Genomic DNA, 15848 nt, shown 5'->3' on the forward strand with positions numbered 1-15848 from the left:
CACAGTATGCTGATTTGGAGTGGGATAGCTGGGTTGCATGGCATCTCTTAATCTTACTGTAAAATCCAACAAGCAATGCTCTTAAAACCCAATTTTCAATTGGATTGCTTGTTATATTACAGGTGAAATTTGAGATTTTCCATGTATTCTTAATGCAAGTCTTTTATCAGATATAAGATTTGCAAAGATTTCCTCAGTGTGTGGCTTGTGTATTCGTTCTCTTAGCAATACCTTTCAAAGAGTAGACAATTTTAATTTTCATTCTAACCACTAATTTTTTTTTTATGGACTTCCTCCTATGTTTTCTTCTAAGTTGTACATATTTAGGCTTCAAAGTTAGGACTGTGACCCACTGTGAGTTGATTTTTATATATAAATACAGAAATCCAGTTGTTCCTGCACCTTTTGTAGCCAAGTCTATCCTTTTTCATTGCATTACCTTTGTGCTTTGGTCAAACATCAGATGACCACAGGTATGGTATTCCTGACCCCATAATCGTGAACTCAATATTCTGTTCCCCTGATGTGTCACACTATTTTGATTATCACAGCTGAATAATAAGTCTTGAAATTAGGTAGCATTAGGCTTTTAACTTTGTTCTTTTTATAACTTGTTTTGGTTATCCTAGGTCCTCTGCATTTCCATAAGAAGTTTAAAAACAGCTTGTCAATTTCTATTAAAAAAAAAGACTGTTGGAATTTTGAATAGAATTGCAGAGTCTAAAATTAATTTGAGGAGAATTAACAACATCAACCCTTCAGAACCATGAATATTCTTTTAGGTCTTCTTTATATCTCTCAGCAATAATTTCCAGTATGTACGTCTCACACATGTTTTATTAAGATTTACTCCTATGGTAATGAAGTCCACCTCATTCCACCATCTTTCCTACCCCCATGTCCAAAATATCCCATTATCTTTATGCTATTATAAATGATATTCCTTCTTAGTTTCAATTTCTGATTGTTCATTGTTGGTATACACAATTCATTTGAATACATTGATCTCCTATCAGCAACCTTGCTAAATTCACTTAGTCTAGTAATTTTGGGGATAAATTTCATAGGATTGTCTGCATGGATTACCATATTCCCAATGAAAAAAAAAGATAGTCTCACTTTTTCCTTTCTAGTCTGGATGTTTTCTTTTTCATATTGGTCTACACTGCACTGGCTACAACCTCCTATACAGAAGTGAAGAGGTATCCTTGTATTGTTCCTGATCTTAGGGAGAATGGAACACATTCAGTTTTTCAGAATGATGCTAGCTGTAGGTTTTCATATATGTCCTTTATCAGACTGACAAGGTTTCCTTCTATACCCTATTAGCTCAGAAAGTTTATCAGAAATAGATGTTGAATTTTGTTAAAGGATTTTTCTGCATCTATTGAAGGGGGTCATATGGTTTTTCTTTTTTAGTTCATTCCTTGATTTTCAAATGTTAACCCTCCATAGCTAGGATAAACTTACTCTGTCATGATGTATTCTCTATTTAACATGCTGTTAAATCTGACTTGTCAAAATCTTGTTTACATCTTTTGTATCTATATTCATAATACTGATTTTTGCTTCCAATGAGAACTCTACCATCATTAAAAATATTTCTCCTCTATTATTTTATTTTTATCAACTTTGTTTCTTGTGTTAAGATTTGATGCATTTTTTAAAATGATGAAGTATAAAGGCTGGGCTACATTCTCTGTGAGGGGAAATCATTCTCCAAAGGTAAAAGTAGCTGAGTTACTTAAAAACAGTTTGATCCTTTCAGGTCTTACTTTTTCCTTATTTATTATATAAATCTAATATATCCCAATCTCTTTTTAATTATTGAATATATACTTGGAAAAGTGATTTAAATGATGATTTTCTAAGAATTATTTATATTTTCTAAGAATAATTTATTTTTTCTCTAGTACTCATTGCTATTTGCTGCCAAGGATTTTTCAAACTCAGGTAGTTCTAGTTCATGTGGGCACCTTCTGGTTTTTTATTGTGTATTTCATTGGGTAATCAGATAAACTTCCCTGCTGTTTTTGTTGTTGTTGTTTATTGTCATTATAAAATACATTTTTGTTTCTTCAGCACTCTCAATCAATCCTAGATGGCAAACAGTTTTGTTTTTACCAAATTCGTAAGCTGCCACAATATAAAGATCTTCTGTAAAACTACTCCAAGCCCTTCAATTTCTTTTACTAGAGGAGATTTACAAAATTTCACAATTATTACCCTGCTGTCATTCTTGTATATGCTCCTTTTCACCTAACTTGTCCCCCCCGCCCCTCTGGTTGCTTTTAAGATTTTTCTTTATCACTCATTTTGAATAATTGATATAATGAACCTTGGTGGGGTTTTCTGCATGTTTCTTATGCTTGGGGTTTGTTAAGCTTCTTGGATCTGAAGGTATGTAGATTATCTTGAGTTTTGAAAAAGTTTGGCCATTATTTCTTCAAATATTTTTGGTCTATCATCTTTGTCCTTCCCTTTGAAAACTCCAGTATCATATATTTTAAACCACTTCAAGATGTCACATAGCTTACTAACGTTCTTTTCATTTTTATAAGTTTCTTTTGTTTTTCTCTTGTTTCCTTTTAGGCAATTTCTACTCGCATATTTTTAAGTTCACTAATTTTTACTTCTGAAATGTCTAATGTGCTATTAATCATATCCAATGTATTTTCAACTTAGACATTGTAGTTTTTGATTCAAGAAGTTTGATTTGGGTTTTTATGTCTTCTATGTCTTAACTTTCTGAATATATGAAACGTAATTATAACCATTATAATATCAATGCCAATTTCAACATCTGTATCAGTTCTAAGTTTCTATTGTGTCTTCTTGTTATCGGCCATATCTTCCTGCCTCTGCATACAAGGAAAACTTTCTGGCTGAATGATACACATTGTTGATTTTCCTTTGTTAGGTGCTGGATATTTTATATTCCTATAAATTTTTTTTACGTTTTGTTATGGGATGTTATTGGGTTATTTGGAAAACAGTTCGATACTTTTAGGTGTTGCTTTCATTATTGTGTAGATCCAAAGCACCATTACTTCCCACTACTGAGGTAGAACCATCCCACTTTCGTAATACTTGAATTGATTTTCCCTTTTCTGTTTTCAGATAATTCTTCCCTCACCTCAGGGAGGTTCCTTAGTGTTGAGGGGCACTCTGCTGAATATTCAAGGGTGTTCCCTTGAGTTCTTTAAGCCGCTTTCACCCCTCTGGTACTGTCCTCCTAAGGGAAGTGGCCGTGCTCTACCTCAAGTTGTCCTCCCTGCCTCCCAACCAAGTCCTGGAAACTCTATGGAGACAGTCATTTGGGCCATAGGGCTCACCTTCTTTGTTTTCCTTCTCTCAGGGATCCCTATCTTTCATTGTCTCCATGCAGTGTTTTGAAACCCACTACTTCATATATATAATTTTTCTGTTTACTTCAGGTGGAAGAGTGCAATCTGGTTGCATCTTTGGAGTTAGTAGAAGTCCTGCTTATGCACTTCAGGAGACTTCACCAAATAATTTGCGGAATGTAATTGCCTCATGGACTCCCTGTCCTCATTTCTATTATTAACCCCCCAAAACAGAGTCAGTCCACCAAGAATGTTTTCTTAGAAACCCTTTCTGACTCTTCATGATCAGTTTGTTGAAGTCATCATTATATGACTTCTAGAATTTTGTTAAAATGGACATTAAATTCATCAACATTTTTTTCAATCCAACTATAATCATTTGTTAAAAACAAATTATTAGCTAGGGATGCCTATAATCCAGAAGATTAGGGAGGTTGAGGCAGGATGGTAAATTTGAGGCCAGCCTTGGGCACTTAATGAGACCTTCAGCAACTTAGCAATAACCTATCTAAAAAATAAAAAATTAAAAACAATTGGGGATGTAGCTCAGTGTTATAGCAGTCCTGGGTTCAATTCTCAGTACCACCAAAAAAGAAAAAAAAAAAAAATGCTTTCCTTCCTTTGGGTCTCTAAGTTTCATTTTCACCCTATTTGTTGACCAGGAATATAATCTGTTATATTTAATTACTGCACACCTTGTAATAAGTTATACATGAAGGTACAACCACAAGTGTGATTTGGTAGTCATTATTTTAGGAATGATAGAAAAAGCAGAACAGAAGAGAGAGAATTTTAGAGAAGGAAAAAAGTAGAACTGAAGGGGCTAGGAGAGGAGGCTGGAGTTATAGTGTGGGCATTTTGCATTTTATCTTATGATTCCCTTTTCAGTATGTTATTGCTTCCCTGGTGTTTTTTCACTGTGGTAACAACACATAACATAAAATTTACTATCTTAACCATTTTTAAGTGCACACTTCAACAGTATATAATCCATACTTTTCTGAGACATACCTCTAAAACTTTTAAATCTAAAAAACTATAATTCTATACCCTTTAATATCTTTCCTTTTTGCCTTTCCAAAGTCACTAGTAACTGTTTCTATCACTTTTGACTACTTTAGATACCTTATATAAGTAGAATCATATAGTATTTATCCTTTTGTGACTAATATTTCATTTGGCATAATGTCCTCAAAGTTCATCCATGTTAATTCCCTGGTCTTGATTCTAAACTCCTATTTCGCGTTACTTTCAGTGAATGTACTTTGGTGCACTCTAGTTTTCTTATTATGTTTTTAAAGATACTTTCTCCAGCTGGATCTTTCTTTTCACACAGTGACTTTCCATTTTACTTTGCCTAACAATATCTTATGTATCATTTAAAATCATTTCAGTCTTTTTTCATAACCACTCTAGCTTTTTAGTTATGACATTCTGCATTAAAAAGCACCAGATGAAAACCATTTAGAATTTTCCTTATTAGCCAACTATTTGATAATCACTTTGTTAACAATAGAAAATTAGATGAAATTTAGTTATTTTAAGGGAAAACATAATTACAAAGAAAAAATTAAGTACAAGATATTTAAATATAGTCAAATGGTCAAGAAACAAACCATTTTTTCTCCTGTTTCTTTCAAAAACATGTGAGTAAACAAATAAAATATATATGCACAAAAAACAGGCTACTACTTATCAACAGAAAAAATGAATTACTAATAAATGTAACATGGATTACTCTGAAAATATTATCCCCAAATGATTCAAACTACATGAAATTTTATAAGAGATAACTTACACTGTATATGGAAATCTTCCATACGTAGTCACATTTCACTTGTGTTTTGAGAAATGCACTTAGATGATTTTTTTTTGTTGTGTGAATATTAAGAGTGTACTGAACATAAATATCCACAATGCAGCCAGGTGATATAATCTTAAGGAACCACTGTTGGACACGTGTTCAAATGTTGACGAAAATGTGATCATACAGCACACAACTAACTTAACTGAGGTGGCAGTTCTCCAGGCTTATGTGTATGTCAAAATACAATGAAGTATACACTTAAAATACTTCAATAAATCTGATTTTAAAATCTTTTAAAAAAAAGACTAATGGACAAAAATGGAAAAGCAAACTAACCTTGTTGTGTTACAATTTAGGTTGTAGCTCCCTCTACTGTAGCGAAAGAAACTGGCAAGGATATTTCAAAGCATTTTTGAAACTGGAAAAATGCTTATAATGAAATGACAGACATAAAACCCACTGGGTTTGTACGTGTGTGCCCACCCCAGTGCCAAATATTTGGACTGTACTATATCAGGTCCTAAGAGGTATTAAACCTACAGTGATAGAGAGGAAATATGAGTAGTTCTGTTCCTTCAGTATATCTATTCAAAAAGACCAGACTATGTGAATATAGCAGTTATACAACAATTTGCCTACCTTTTTGGTGTGCTAGCTTCTGTATCCATAGAGTTAATCTTTTGATCCTTAACTGTATCCATAAATGTTTTACAACAGAGCCACAGATGCTAATGGTTCTCAAGGAGTGATTCTCCCAGATTAGAAGCAATAGCATCACTTAGGAACTTGTTAGAAATGCTACTTCTCAAGCCCCATCATAGACTCATTAATAAGAAACTCTGTCAATGGAGCCCAGCAATCCATGGTTTAAGAATCTTTCCAGGTGATTCTGACATATACTCAAATTTGAGAACAACTCTTCAAGTCACCAATTTTGTGTAACTTCTAACAACTATTAATTTGTACCATTTCTGTTTTTTCTTCATGTAGACATCTGAACCTTCAGCTGTACAGCCTTGACTCCTCCAGTTTTCACACCTTGCCCTTTCTTCTTGCTTTGTCAATTCCTTAGTCCATTATTACCACCGATGGGCACTAAATGAATTCTGAAACCTTAAGACTCAATCAGGAAATTACATAGTTCTATTATTTTCTTATTCCCACTCTTACTTTTGCAAGATCTTATAAAACTGCCATTTATTCAGATGTCTCTCTTGGAATCAAATGACTCAATCCTTTATTTGACAAATTATTTAATATCGAAACATGTATTATATGTGTAGCCCCACTGTGGATGACATATGATAGAGTAACCAATCTTTACAAAATCTTGTGGAAAGTTTAAGAAAATTATATGGCATGTTAGAAGATAGGTGCAATGAAGCAAAGTGGGGAAAAAGATAGGGACTAAAGGAGAAATTTAAATTTTACATAGGATGATAAAGAATGCCTTAAAAATACAATTGAAAATGACAAAACTACACCATTAAAAACTACTACTTAAGAGTAGCCAGAATGGAGATGCAAATAGCCTTTTTTCCCTTGCATAACAGAGCTATTTGACAAATCCAACACTTATTTACTGAGTGCCATGTGCTAGGTGCTGAGAAGATCAGAGGAGTTAAAATGAAAACACTGTTGTTTTGAAGCACACAATGTGCTAGTAGAGACAAAACAGGCAAACCTGTATCAGGTGATGATAGTGCTATGAAGAGAAATAAAGCAGGGCAAAGGGAGAAAATGATGGCAAGTACAGATAACATACATAGGGTGTATTTTTACAGGCAGACTCTCAAAATATATAGCAATTATATGTTAGGAAGAGTGTGCGTGAGACTTAGATGTAAGTTCCTTGATGTCAGGATGTTCCTGATATACTCAGGACACATCCCCAGCACATGATATACAAGCTGGCACTTATTAGGCACTAAACAATAAGCACGTGTTGGGTGAACTGCTCCATATATTACACTGTATCTTTTCTATATTTTGGTGATCATTAATTTAGTAGATAAAGAAACAGATCTACTTAAAGACTAAAGAGATAGAATAAAGGATCCACTTCTAAGGAAGGTTTAAAGGGTGCGCAAATGCTAAAATTTTATCACATTAACCCTAAGAATAACATTTTACCTATAGAAAAAAAAGACCTGAGTAATTTATTCTGTCATTTGAATCTTAAGTGAGTTTAAGTCACTTGAGATTTTAAAAACTTTAATACTGACTTTAAAAAAATTCTGACTTTTTTTTTTTTTTAAGCTAACTATTCAAACCTTACCTCATATTATCAGGTACCACACCTAAGTATTTTGAGTACTTCTCAGTGTACCCTCTTGATTCTAGCCATTTTAAATTAATTTTCTAAACACCATTTTCTCCCTATGAACTTCCAGAGCTTTCTATGTGTAACAAGTTTTGTGAATAGTTACCACTCTTGGTTAATTCTGTTTAATCAAAGTTTCCATAATTCAAATGCATATGCCTTCTGAAACAGACATTTATTTCTAGAAATCTAATCAGTATTTATATTCACACAGGAAGCAGCATAGACAGAGATAGACAGGCATTCGCTGCAATATCGTTTATAACAGCAAACATCTAGAACCAACTTATATATTTAATAATAGGGTACTAATTATAAGTATAAATTATGATACATTCCTCAGTGGATTTATATGTGATAATGTGGAAATTTTCTCTAGGTATAAATTAAGATGAAAAATACAAGTATTATAACAGTAGGTGTATATAATCCTATCTATGGCAAAAAAAAAGAAAGGTCATTAAGAGGACATATGAACACATACTTTTATGTTTGCATATACACAGAAAACTTCCAAAAAATACATCAAGAACTGGTTTAATAATTATCTTTAGGAAATGAGATTTCTTAAAACATTACCAGAGGGGACAGATGTTTATACAATTTACCATAAAATGATAAGTTCTGAAGATGTGACTGAAAAGGGAAAAATGACATTAAATCTTAATTATTCAATATAAGAGCAAAAAATATTAACATCAATGAAATGAAGAACACCTTTCTACATTTATCTTTCTTAATTGGGAGAATACACCTATAGGATAAGTGGTAGGAGTTGATCCACAGGAGCAAAATTAATGTGCACTCAATATTTCAATAGGTTCTTTTCCAACAATTTCACTCCCATACTAAACAACACACTCTCAACTCTATTTTTCCAACACCAGAACACAGGTGTTTTTCAAATTTTAGTCTTCTCACAGTAAAACATGGTATCTGATTATTAGGTTTCCTCCATCCCTTCCATTCTCTCCCTGTTCTAAGTAATCCACTGTTTATCCAGTGTTTGTCTTTTGTTTTATTTTGTTTTTGATGCTAGGAATTGAACCCAGAGGCATTTAGCCACTGAACCACATCCCAACCCCTTTTAAAGTTTTACTTTGCTTAAAGCCTCACTAAGTTGCTGAGACTGGCTTTGAACTTGTGATCCTCCTGCCTGAGCCTCTGGAGCTGCTAGAATTACAGGTGTGTGCCACCACATCCGGCTCTTTACTTTATTTAATGTTCTTTTCTTGTTGTAGAAGTTTTCTACTTTTATGCAATTAAAATTTTATCTTTTCTTCTATGGTTTCTTGATTTTTGTATCATGTCATATTAATCCCCAGCACTGGGGGAGGGGGGAATCCATTTTTTTTTTTCATGATTTTCTTTCCTTTTTTATATTTAAAGCTTTGTTCTATATAAAATGAGTTTGATGTTTATCAGGGATTCAGCTTTGTTATTTTTTTATAAGTGGACAATAAATTAATTTATTTAAAATATAAAGCAACAACCAGTACATAACATTTGATAATAAGTGACTACGTTACTGGTTTATGTATTAACTATATTCCTCCTACTTAGAAACTATAAAACAGCCTCAGGCAGCTCGTTCAGGGGGATTCCAGAAGAAAGTACTATTATCATAGAAGATGACAGTTCCATGTGCATTGCTGTCCCTGAAAACCTGCCAGTGGGACAAGAGGTGGATGACAATACTGACCTGGGTAAGCCCAGGCTATTGTATGCTTGTTTCCTAGTTTTTTACAAAACAGTTTTTGAAATACAATAAAATAAAATAAAAATTTTAAAATAGAAAAAATGTGGTATACAATGGAAAAGCTTACATGATAAGAACAGTAAAAAGTCCCAATACTTTGTTACAGCTATACAATGTGTGCTTTAAGCTAAATATTATCACAAAATAGTAAAAATGTTTTGAAAAATTAAATTTAGAAAGTAAAACTTGTTATAGTAAGCTCAGGCTAATTTACTATTGAAGAGAGAAAAATATTTTTAATAAATTATGGCTATCCCATATTGCCTAGATGTGTAGTAGGCTATACAAAACCTAGGTTTATGTAAGTACATTTTATGATATTTGCACAACAATGTATTTCTCAGAACATATTCCTGTCACTAGCAGTGAAAGACTGCATTTAAGATATTTGACATACTCTTACATAACTTTCCAGAATTTTGCCATTATAGTCAAAGTTTCAATTTTTAAGAGAGAGAGGAAAAAACTATACAAGCAAGACATACAGATTGTATATACTTTCTGTCTCATACTTTCTGACATACTTTCTGTCTCAGAGACTACAGTGTTGGAGAAAGCAGACAAGCTGTGGTGGTAAACTTGGTCTTATGCTACCTCTCTTTAATAATAAATTTAATGAAAAGACTGACTTCTGACTTCTACTCTTAGTCATTTAATGCCTGATATATATGAACTCAAAAAAAGTGGTTGAAATGAATCCTTAACATATATAATTGTTTTTTCTGTCAGAACTTCAAATAAATATACAACAACTGTGCTAAGAGTCAATAAAAACCTAATTACATGAAAGATTTAGATGAATAGAAGTCGGGTACTGAGATACAGATATAAAATAACACATCCTCAAATTTTGTTTTGTTTCGTTTTATACCAGAGATTTAACCTTAAGGGTGATTAACATTAAGCCACATCCTTTTATTTGTTCTTTTGAGACAGGGTCTCACTAAGTTGCTTAGGGTCTTGCTAAATTGCTGAGGCTGGTTTTGAACTTGTGATCCTCTTGCCTTTGACTCTGGAGCTGCTGAAATTACAGGCATGCACCACTGTGCCTAGCTTCTTTCAAAGTTTTATTTAAGAAGAATTGATTAATGCCAGTAAGTGATACACATCCACATAAATAAAACTATTGAGAATCCAAATAGAATATACTCAGTAGACAATCACAGACTGCTGCTTACAGAAGTATTCCCAGGAATCTTGGTTCCTTGGCATCTTTTAGCTTAAAGGGTTTTTGAATAACTGCTATTTCAATAAGATCAGTGAACTAACAATTCCTGGAGTAATGAAAACCATTGCCAAAGAACATATTTCTTTTTATTGCAACTGGAGAAATTTGGTAGAGTGATAGCATTTACCTATTTTTAGAAAACAATCAAGATTCAATAAATATCTTCAAGTATTTTCATGTTAATAGAGACTATTCAAAGGTCTTCCTTTCTTGTATAATTCTTCCCCTTACATAAAAATCATGCTGTTGTATATTTATTATACTAAAAATGCACCTAAAATATTCACTAATTATTTAAATCTCCTCTCAAAATATTTAGATATAAATATTTTATAAATTTAATATTCAAGAAATCTCTCAAGTCTTTAGCAAAGTAAGGCTTAAGGTTTCCACCTTCTCCTATGGTGGTTTACAGAGTTTTCTATCTGGGATTTTGAGTATACGTCAAAAATCATCTCCCCCCACCCTCATTATTTGACGGCAGGGGGGGGGGGGGCAGCTGCAGCAAAATAACCGGGGGGGTGATGAACAACTTGTGTACGTTGATACAGCAGGAATGGGAGCCGTTTATTGTAGGACAGGAGCGGTATTTATACATTCCACACAGCTTATCTTAATTAACATAAACTAGATACATCAGTCAACCAATAAGAAATCTCCACACTTAATGGCTCACTGGCGTCACTTCACAAACCACTCCCTGTGGCATTTCCAGACTTGTTTACAGACTCTAACATTTACCAGGCGCCATCCTGACTTGTTTACAGACTCTAACAATTATTCCTTTTATGTGTATCTTTATGAAAAACCTCTTTGGGAAATGGTTGACTATGGCTTTATATCATTTGGTACCATCAAAACTTCATGATTATTCCTAAAATTTAATTAGCTATAGCAGAGAGGTCGGGTGTGGTCCCAGGATCAACATCATCAGTATCATCAGGAGCTTGTCAGAAACGTAAATTCTTAGACTCCACCCCAGATTTACTAAAATTCTATGGGTATGAGCCCATTTATTTATCTGTGTTTTAAGAAGCCTTCCAAGTGATTGTAATGCACTCTAAAGAACTAAGAACAACAAAAAAAATAAAGGTAGTAATTACGTATTTGATAAAATATCTGCCTTATGGTCTAAGTCATTCTTCTTGAGAATAAAGGTAAAGGTTAATGGACCCAATTACATAAAAAGATATTCATAATAAAATTTAGTGTAACATATCACACAGTCCTAATGCATCATCTAGCAATCATACAACTAATATACAATAAAAATTTTTAATGAATGGATAAAGAAAATGTAGTTCACAATGGAATACTCTTCAGCCATAAAAAACAATGAGATCCTGTTATTTGTAACACAGACAGAAGCAAAGATCATTATGTTAAAGGAAATAAGCCGGGCACAGAAAGACAAGAATCATGTAATTTCATTCATATGTAAAATCTAAAAAAGTTAATCACATAGATGTTGAGAATAGAATGGTGGTTACCAGAGGCTATGAGAGACTAGGGGTAAGAGAGAGGGACAGAACTTGATCAAAGAGTACTAAATTACAGCTGGACAGAAGAAAGAAGTTCTGGTGTATATATAGTACAATAGCATCATCATAGATAACAATAATGTATTGCATATTTCAAAAAGAAGAAAGGATTTTGAAAATTGTCACCACAAAGAACTGACAAATATCTGAAGACACAGATATGTTTAACCTCATTTAAATATTACATGATATATATATCAAAACACTATAATTACCTTACCGCTTAATATGTAAATTTCTGTGTTTTGATGTACTGGTTAGAAGATAAATTTACTTTTTAAAAGAGTTTTAAAAGTATTTACTTACTTTAATGTTTCAGCAAGAAAGAAGCTCTGCTGTACATCATCATGTGTAGGAGTAGAGGAATATACATCCTTGACTCCAGAAAATCCACCACTGACCCGGCAGTACTTTTCAATAGCCTGTAAACGAAATCAACAAAAGAAACAATTCCACATAATTTCAAATTTTGAAGGCTAAGAATCAAAATCAAAAGTTCCTAAAAATCTGTATAAAAATTTGACAATATTAATTATTCTGTAATTAATTAATAATATATTCAGCCTAAAAATAATACATTATCAAATGGAAATTTCTCATTCTTGGAAAATTAGAGGTCAGCGTGAACTCAAATTATGAATTTAAATTTTATCACTTCCAAGAACAAACAATAGTCCATAATATATTAAAGTATTTCTTAGGAGCTTTCTATAGTAATACTAATAAGAGATTTACTAGTATATATTCACTACAAATAAATTCTTGCCAGACATTGTATGATTTAGATACAAACTATGATTTAGATACAAACTAGCAGAAAGCTCATCTATATACCTTCTATATAATACTTAAAATTTAAGGGCTAACATGAAGTACTTACTATGTGCTGAAGGCACCAACATTTGAATTTCACAACAACCCTGAGTTTGATAGCTTCACTTTTCAGATGGAAAAACTAAGCAGAGTAATTTGCTCTATAATATTAACTAATGTGCTTTATTGCTTGGCTGGAAATTAAGATTCTAAATTTTTATCTCCTTTTGCATCCATGAACATGCCTAAATAAAACTGAATTCTGAATTCAATCCAATCAAATGCTATCTGTTCACAATTCTACTTCTAATTCAAAGCAATCAAATATCTTGCTTATGCAGGTATATCACATACAGAATTAAACTGTTTGTGAAAAGTTGGAATTATTTATGGTTCTTTTCTTTCTTTGTTCTACCTAACTCTCTTGTTATTTAATCATGGCTACCATGGCTTATTCCTAGTCTTGCAATTTTTCTTTCTCTTCTGGTCTTCTTTTCTAATAAAAAGTTAATTAACACTGAAAAGAGTATAGTCAACTTGTTCCATTTTATTGTTCCATTTTGATTACAGCTGGTTTTTTTTTTCTTTTACCTATCAATATTTTAAACATTTCAAATACAAGAGTTTTTAAGTACTGAATCCCACAATGATCATATCTTCAGGACTATATGAACTACCACAGCTATTTAGGAATACTGAAGAACAGGAGGGAGGTGTGACTAATCCTTAAACCATTTAGAGTCATTTCCTGAGAGAAAGTTTCCATGTATAATTTATTCCAGTTTAGAAGACTGAATATGTAAACAAAACAACTAAGGCTTCAGAAGACAGACTCATCACTATTGTCCAATTACACCTTCTCTTTACTTTCTTCACCTCTAATAGGAGGGGCCAATTATGATGCATAAAGAAATTCTTTTTAAGTTGTGAAGCTTCCTCTTTGCCTCTATTTTTCCACTTCTCATCATGGCATACTTTCCAAACTTTAATTTGTAGCATAACTGTTTTGTTCTTGTTCTTGACAGATTACACTTTGAATCTGTATTTGTCTATATAGTCTAAAAAAGTAAAATCCCAACTCCTATAATTCAAATCTGGACAGTTGTAGGCTAAAGTTGCATCCTGTCAAACCTCTTCTAACAGGTAAATGTGGGGCCATACTTTAAGATAGCACACAGGAAAAAAGGACTTTAGGAAAAGAATAATTTATTATATAGCATTTCCTAATGATGTGTATCCACCATCACTTTTTACCCAACTCCCCATTCCACATGATTGAGAAACATCTCCCTCGTTTTTCTAAATAAGAATCATTAAATATTAGGAAACATTCAAGTCAAATAGACTCATTACAGAACTACTTTACCTACCTATGCAAGCACTAGTAAGCCACCACTAACAAAATAAGTGTATGTGCATGGGAGTGTACATATATGTGTGAGTGCCTATTCCCTAACCACTGTGACAACAGTTTGGCTGTCCTCTCAGCTGTGGCAGGACCTGCTGGCAGAGCTGTACTATCTACCTAATCTTGGACTCATGGGGCCAGGGGAAAGCAGCATCAATAAGTGCTGTGCCTATTTCTGCTCTGTGAAACTACCTTCCTTCTAACACTCTCCTGTCCAAAGGATTACCCAAACCTGAATGACACAATACCCTTAGGTGTTTTACCTTAGTTTAAGATACCACCCTATTCCTAGATTCATCAATGTGTGAATTATAATCAGATCCCTTTGCTTTGTTGTTCCCCAATGACAAAAAGCTTTAAGTAGCTTTTTTGAAAACTTTTAGTAGTTCTATACCCTAACCCTTTGAAAACTTTTAGTAGTTCTATAACAGATCCATCCATCCTTCCTTCCTTCCTTCCTTCCTTCTTTCCTTCCTTCCTTCCTTCCTTCCTTCCTTCCTTCCTTCCTTCCTTCCTTCCTTCCCTCCCTCCCTCCCTCCCTTCCCTTCCCTTCCCTTCTCTTCCCTTCCTCCCTCCCTGTTCTGGGGATTGAACCCAGGGCCTTGTGCATGCCAGGCAAGCACTCTACCAACTGAGCTATATCCCCAGCCCCCAGATTCTTAAAATAAAAAATAGTGAGGGAAAAAAAGAAGATCTGAAGGGCTTTTTAGATTACCAAACAACTTTTTATCATTACTTTGCATATGAAAACATAAGAAAGTGATTAACAAAACTTAGTGAGGGTGTGTGTATGTATGTTTTTGTGTCTTATTCCTGAACAACTAAATGAAGTACCCTTGATTTGACGCATAAGGGCTCCAACTTTGCCACTGTGGAATGTTTTCTACACATAAATCAGTGTACATTCTGCCCTAAAAATACACCTTGTACATTCTTGGTTGGGCAATTTACTAGCATTCCTTATCTTGCCTGGGATGTTCATTAGTCATTTTATCAGATTACAAGTTTAAGTTAATTTGTCTGAATATAAATATTCACAATTAATATTATTCATCATAACTAGTGAATCTCAGAGAATAAAACATCCCCCACTCCAGGAATAAGCTATATTTTTATAAAAGTCTAATTTTTTTCTTCCCCAGGTACTGATAGTCATGAGGTTTCCTGAAAGTCTAGTATTTTAAGAATAAATCATTTGCTTCTTTAACTTATAATTAAAATTTCCTAATTTTAAATATACATAGTTTATTTTTCAACCTAGAAAATTTTAAAAAATTTACTGATCCTTCATGGTGATCTATTAGGTATCTTTCATATCTCAAGGTAAAGTGAACGGGGTCATCTACCCAAGTTATACACTTGATTAATTTTATGACTTTTTCCCCCCTCCGGTGGTTAAGCATTAAGAGGACATGTAAAAATTAAATTACTTATATAACAGTTATATTGGAAAATTGCCTTTTAAATAATTCCTCGTATTATTCAATAAGGATAATAAGTAAATACTGGGAGGAAACTACTCTCACTAGAAAATAAAACAGGATTTCAAGGTTTTATCTACTGCTCAAGAAATTTAAATGAACTAATAGTTTCTTCATTAGAAAAATAAAAATCATACTATA

At 33.1% G+C, this 15848-nt stretch overlaps 1 protein-coding gene across 1 annotated transcript in view; it reads right to left on the reverse strand.

Annotated features, from left to right (window-relative positions):
* Man1a2 (mannosidase alpha class 1A member 2) overlaps positions 1 to 15848 on the reverse strand; it is a 137520-nt gene that overhangs the window by 3331 nt on the left and 118341 nt on the right. The window contains exon 12 of the mRNA XM_076862825.1: positions 12312 to 12427. Coding sequence (XP_076718940.1) covers positions 12312 to 12427 — 116 coding nt within the window. The remainder of the gene's footprint in view (positions 1 to 12311; positions 12428 to 15848) is intronic.

Source organism: Callospermophilus lateralis, chromosome 7, assembly GCF_048772815.1.
Source record: "Callospermophilus lateralis isolate mCalLat2 chromosome 7, mCalLat2.hap1, whole genome shotgun sequence".
Classification (NCBI taxonomy): domain Eukaryota; kingdom Metazoa; phylum Chordata; class Mammalia; order Rodentia; family Sciuridae; genus Callospermophilus; species Callospermophilus lateralis.